The 5,954-nt window shown below is 41.8% G+C and overlaps 1 protein-coding gene across 1 annotated transcript; it reads left to right on the top strand.

Moving 5' to 3' along the window:
- The first annotated feature begins 340 nt into the window (after positions 1 to 340).
- On the top strand, positions 341 to 5,047 carry LOC108628394 (uncharacterized protein PF11_0213). The gene is made up of 5 exons (XM_018030289.2): positions 341 to 429; positions 501 to 826; positions 1,090 to 1,152; positions 1,422 to 1,584; positions 1,661 to 5,047. Exons 2-5 carry the CDS (start codon positions 756 to 758, stop codon positions 4,808 to 4,810), a joined length of 3,447 nt encoding a protein of 1,148 aa, XP_017885778.1. The 5' UTR covers positions 341 to 429; positions 501 to 755; the 3' UTR covers positions 4,811 to 5,047.
- Positions 5,048 to 5,954: the final 907 nt, after the last annotated feature.

The raw sequence follows: 5,954 nt of genomic DNA on the forward strand, positions 1-5,954 counted from the left end.
ACCTACTATGCAGCGATTACTGGTCTTCAGTCCAGCGTTGAGATATTTTTTCCCTCGGCCGGAAAGTGGGGACGACGCGACCATGGTGGGGACCAATAGTTGGTGGGGGTATGCACTGATTTTCACGGTACCGCTGCGGAGAGCTTCGCGAATGCGCATGAGCACGCATGGGGGGAATAGTAGTGGGGATCGAAATACGGGCGAAAAACAGGGGAAGCAAGCGTCGAGGGATAAATGATCCGACCCCTGGTATGCAGTGATTTTCACGGTAGCGCTGCGGAGAGCTTCGCGAACGCGCATGAGCACGCATGAGGGGAATAGTAGTGGGGATCGAAATACGGGCGAAAAAGAGGGGAAGCGAACCGTGCGGGATAAAATATCCGAGCCCTGGATAAATCGTGAGAGCCCTGTGCACGGTACTACTACTGAGTAGGTGCATAGCGTGCATAGTTTGCACTCTGCAGTACTCTGCACCCCCCTAACCTCCTTACGTATTTCAGTTCAGCATCGGCAATATTGCTTTCGGCAGTTTCGGCATGCTTTACCGCCACAATGCTACTGGTGCCTGGTGCGTGCTTGCTGTGTGCTGTGTATACTATAGATACAAAATAACAAAATAATTCAGTCTTTCTGAAGTCTCCAGCCTAGTGAACATCGAAGTCTATAATATTCTCATTATTTACAAATTAAAACGTGTAGAAGCACTGTTGTTTCTTGTTTATTAATTATAATCGAGATCCATTATACGAGACGGTATGACGTCGTTCTATGATAATTACGATCATTATAAAAAGATGCTCGAGCTGCACGAGAAGCTACGGAAAAGGCAAGAATTCTTTCACTCAGATCAGTTAATTGCATTTTTTCGTTCAACACGAGACGCTTTAATTATACATACGATGCACCATTTGTTGCTGACCCTGAACACTTCGTGAGCCTCGAATTTCCATTTATTTAATTAAAATCGCAAATGCCCGAACGAATTTATAAACGCGGACCGTCTCTCATCAGCCGTTCCACCGAACCGAATGTTTCTCGACGGATCCGTCGTAATTAAATTGAATTGATTTACCGTTTCGCGTCGTACAGCGAGGAGGAAAGAATCAGATTAGAGGAGCGGTTCAAAATCCTCGTCGAGGAATCCCGCGACAGGTAAGAATTGTCGATTTTTGTACCTACTAAAAATTGTATGGAACTTGTCATTTAAATCCGTTACGGCCCGGTTGAGAATCAATAGAACCGAAATCTGACTATCTTGACGTTTGACATTAAAACTTTCGAGCCGACGAAATGCCTTTTGTCACGGATATTCGTGACCGAAGGTCAGCCAGAATTTCGATCGATAAACCAAAACCATGTATTACCGGGGAATCCAATCGTCTTTGTAATCATTCTTACAATCGCGACTTCATTTATTTTAGACATGATGCTTGTATAAACCGCCTGAGGTCCAGATTCATCGAGTTCCTGGAAGAGCAGAGTGACAGGTGCGAAAGGAACGACACAATCCTAAAAACGTTGGATAGAATCGACAATGATTTAGCGTCGATGACAATTAAAGCCGAGAGGCTCAGTGGTCAGAAGGTAGGAAGCCTTTCCTCGCACAATAATCAGTGATCAGAGCTACAGTTTTATTTTTACCGAATTAATTTGTTTTCAGAAACAGTATTACGACTCGGCTGCCGATCGACGGTTCGATAAGAACGGAGGAATCTCTCGAAACGGTGAACGATCACCCTTGAACGGTCGAAAAGGTGCTCCGAACACTCGAGAATGGGTTTCAAACGATCACCAAGTTGTAAACGATCAACAGATCCCTTGGAACGTACGAGAATTGCCTCTGACCTCTCGACGACTCATCGCAAACGCTCGAGAATTAAATACGGGGCCAGAATCATTTCCGACGAACGCTCAACGATTATATACAAGAAACGCTGAAAGAATAACTTCAAACGTTCCAGGATTCGTTAAAGAGGCTCAGAAATCTCTTTCAAGCCTTTCAGAACCGTACACAACGAACACTCAACAATTATATCCAAGAAACATAGAAGAACTCGCTGTAAATACTCAGAGATTAGCTTGGAATGTCTCAAGATTCGTTCCAAAGGATCGAAACCTGGTTTTGGCAGATCCAGATTCGTATACAACGAATGCTCAACGATTATATACAAGAAACGCTGAAGGGATGACTTCGAACGTTCCAGAATTTGTTAAAGAGGGTCCGAGATCTCTTTCGAGCTTCTCAGAATCGTTCCCAACAAATACTCAACAATTCTATCCGAAAAACATTGAAGGGCCTGCTAGATATACTCAGAGCCTAACTTGGAACGTTCCACGATTCATTGGGAAAAGTCGAAGCCTGGTTTTAAGAGATCCAGAGTTGTACACGACGAATGTCGAGCGATCGGCTTCGTACAATCAAGATTTGGCTCCGATCAATCGAACATTAGCGTCAATTAATCATCCGATGTTATCGAATAACAGACAATGTTCTATTATTAATTATTCTTCGAGCTCTTCTTCGCTTAATACGAAACGCTACGAGCCTCGCGATAATTCGTTGGACGCCAGTGAAGTGACACGGTACGCCGATATTGGAGCGAACGATTGGCCAAATAAATCGAACAGAGATGAATTTGAGAAACAGACAGTCCTGCAATTTTTTACCAGGTTTCCATCTCCTACATCATCGAGATTCAAGTTAAGGGAGTTTCAAGCGAATTCGCGAGGATATAAGAGTCCATCAAACAGAGGAACGATTAGACCGAGGTTTAACACAAATTCGATATACAATGGAATTCCAAAGAGGACCGAGTCCAGCCTTTTCGACAGCTCTTATGGCACACTTTCAAGAGGATCGAGTTTCAGGAAGAACACGTTGGGAGATTATATTAAACGAATTAAGAGGCTGCAGTTCGAGGATGAAACCGCCGAGGACGAGGCAAGGATTGCCGATCAGACCGTAAGGATAGACGACGGGGAGAGTGAAACGGATCGAAACGAGGAGATTGTGGATACGAAAGGTGGAATGAGGAAGGAGACAAGGGGAGCAACAAAAGATAAAGAGATCGTGAACGAGGAACAAAAGGAGGAATGCGAGGAGCAGAGTTTATCGCTCAGAAACGATATTATCAGATGTAGCGGTGAAAGTGTGACGGATAATCCTGCTGAAAGTTTATCAGTAATCCAACCGGATTGCTCAGAGTTTATCAGTAATCCGGCCGAATTTGAAGGTAAGGAGTGTGAAAGTAATGACGAGGAATGGTACGGCAAGGAGGAATTCGGTATTCGAAATCAGAATGAAGGAGCAGTGAGGAGTAACGAAGATCGTAGCGGTGGAAATGAAGGATATAACGTGGAAGGATACGATGATGGTAGAGAATACTCTGATCAAATTTGTGAAAATCGGAATAATCGAAATGAAGAGTATAAAGGTGGATATGATGTTACCAATCGAAAGCAACGACTGAACGATGATCAGAGCGAAGGAGCAGTGACGAGTGGCGAGAATTACAGCGGTGGAAACGAAGGGTATAATGGAAACGTGAAAGAATACGATGATGGTAGGGAATACTCTGATCAAATTGGTGAACACAATCGGAATGATCGAAATGAACAGTACAACGATGGATATAATGGTACCGATCGCGAGCAACGATCGAACAAATATCAGGGCGAAGGTGCAGAAAGTGAAAACTACAGCGGAGATATTAATCAAGGGTACCAGGATCGAGACGAAAATGAGCATTACGCTGTTAATGAAAATCGTAACGAAGAGATCGAAGCTGAGAAATACGACGATAATCAAATTGAAAATCAAAACATGGAGTACCAAGAAGTACCTATAAATGGGAACGAAGAATTTAATGAACAGTACAATGAAACTGATGGCCCGTACGTGGAATACGGTGAACATATTTCGAATAAAAATGAACATTACCAAGAGGAACCTGTGAATCCGAATGAAGAATTCAACGAACAGACTCGAAATGAAAGTGAACGGTACATTGTTAATAACGAGAATCATGACGAGGTCATCGAAACCGAGAAATGCGACGATGATCAAGTTGAAAATCAAAATGAGGAGTACCAAGAGGAACCTGTAAATGGGAAAGAAGAATTTAATGAACAGTACGTCGTCGATGAAAATCGTAACGAAGGAATCGGTCCAGCAGAAAAGTACGATGAAACAGAAAGCCCGTACGTGGAACACGCTGAACAAATTTCAAATAAAAATGAGCATTACCAAGAGGAACCTGTGAATCCGAACGAAGAATTCAACGAACAGACTCGAAATGAAAGTGAACGGTACATTGTTAATAACGAGAATCGTGACGAGGTCATCGAAGCCGTGAAATGCGACGATGATCAAATTGAAAATCCGTTGAACGTTGAAGAGATTCGAAATGGAGACGAAAATCAAGAGGCGGAAGATCAGAGTTTTGGATACGATGAACTGGCCCGTACAGAAAATCAGTTGAAATATAACGAACCTAACGAGGAAGGATACGGTGACGAAAGAGAAGGTGATCAACGGGGTAACGAAGATTACGAGCAGTATAATTACGAGAACGATCCCGATTATCAATACCGAGAGAAAGAAGAAGCCGGCTACTACGATGGCGAAGGTGATTACAAGGAAAGTGATAAGAACGGAGAGATGATGTCTGATTCAAAAAATGAGGCTGCGAATTCGGATGAAGCCGAGAGGAAGAAGAATGTAAATAAAATTCTGTTAGACTCGGACACGGACAGCACTATTGAGAAAAATGTAATATCGAACACCGAGAGCGATTTCGATTTCAATTGAATTGTACCAGGCTGCTTTTAGTATGATTTAAGCATAGTTCAGAAAACTGTAGGAAACAGTTCCGATGGAATTTTTAAGCCGTTATTAGAGCCTCTTATAAATTTCATTCAATTCTCTTGATTACAACGCAAGTTATTACAATTTGAAGTGATAAATTTTAATTAGAATAGGACTGATTTTTATGTTAAGTGTGTTTTTGTTAATATTTATGAAATTATTAAAGATAGATTTATGAAATTTTAGAAACACTTAAGCAAGACCTTCCTAAATATCTCTATCAAGGTTCATTCGATTCCCTTTGTTATTACGAAAATAATTGAAATTTCAGGGAAACTGAGTAATTGTTAAAATACTTGATTTTATAATTATTGCTGTGACTTTTTAATATATTCTGAAGGTTTTTTTTATAAAGGGCCTAGCTGGAAAAGGGAGTCAAATGTGCCCTTGAGCTGAATGAAGCGCCCTTTGCGCCATTCGGTAGCATATCAAAAAAGAAACATTCACTTCAATTTTTAGCCCTATATCTCAACCAGGGGGGTAGTAATCGGGAAAATTCGAAAAATCAGTTTTTTGAGGTACTTCCTTACTTAACGCTTTGCGAAAAATCTGAGAAAATTCTAACATGTTCATAGTGTAGCTGGAGATGTCTGAAAATTTTTTCAGATTTTTCCCTTGCAAAATGTAGCCGTGAAAAATAAAAAAGTGTTAAAAATAATTTCTTCACATTGAAATTGGGGGGGATACCACTTTCATATTTTTATGGTAGATTCGTATTGTTGCAAGGATTGTTCATGAATTTTTTCAGATTTTTAGGATTGGTGCGTCAATGTGAAAAAAATCAAAAACTATATATGTCTCATGTTCAAGTACGGAGACGGAAGATGCGTGTCCAACGACAGCGGAAGCGTAGTGGCGAAGACTGAAGCAGTGTTGAGATATTTTTTCCCTCACGGCTCGCTTCCCCTGTTTTTCGCCCGTATTTCGATCCCCACTACTATTCTCCTCATGCGTCTTCGCTGACCATGCCTAGCATACCCTCATCAAGTACCAGTCCCCACCATGGTCGCGTCGTCCCCACTTTCCGGCCGAGGGAAAAAATATCTCAACGCTGGACTGAAGACCAGTAATCGCTGCATAGTAGGTT

Source organism: Ceratina calcarata, unplaced genomic scaffold (assembly GCF_001652005.2).
Source record: "Ceratina calcarata isolate Rehan_Ccalc_2016 unplaced genomic scaffold, ASM165200v1 scaffold517.2, whole genome shotgun sequence".
Lineage (NCBI taxonomy): Eukaryota > Metazoa > Arthropoda > Insecta > Hymenoptera > Apidae > Ceratina > Ceratina calcarata.

What these genes read in the sequence shown, in the direction of transcription:
- LOC108628394 (XM_018030289.2), top strand. Translation starts at nt 756, where the DNA reads ATGACGTCGTTCTATGATAATTACGATCATTATAAAAAGATGCTCGAG. An exon ending in CACGAGAAGCTACGGAAAAG is followed by an intron (nt 827 to 1,089) that starts GCAAGAATTCTT and finishes CGCGTCGTACAG; the next exon opens with CGAGGAGGAAAGAATCAGAT. An exon ending in GTCGAGGAATCCCGCGACAG is followed by an intron (nt 1,153 to 1,421) that starts GTAAGAATTGTC and finishes CATTTATTTTAG; the next exon opens with ACATGATGCTTGTATAAACC.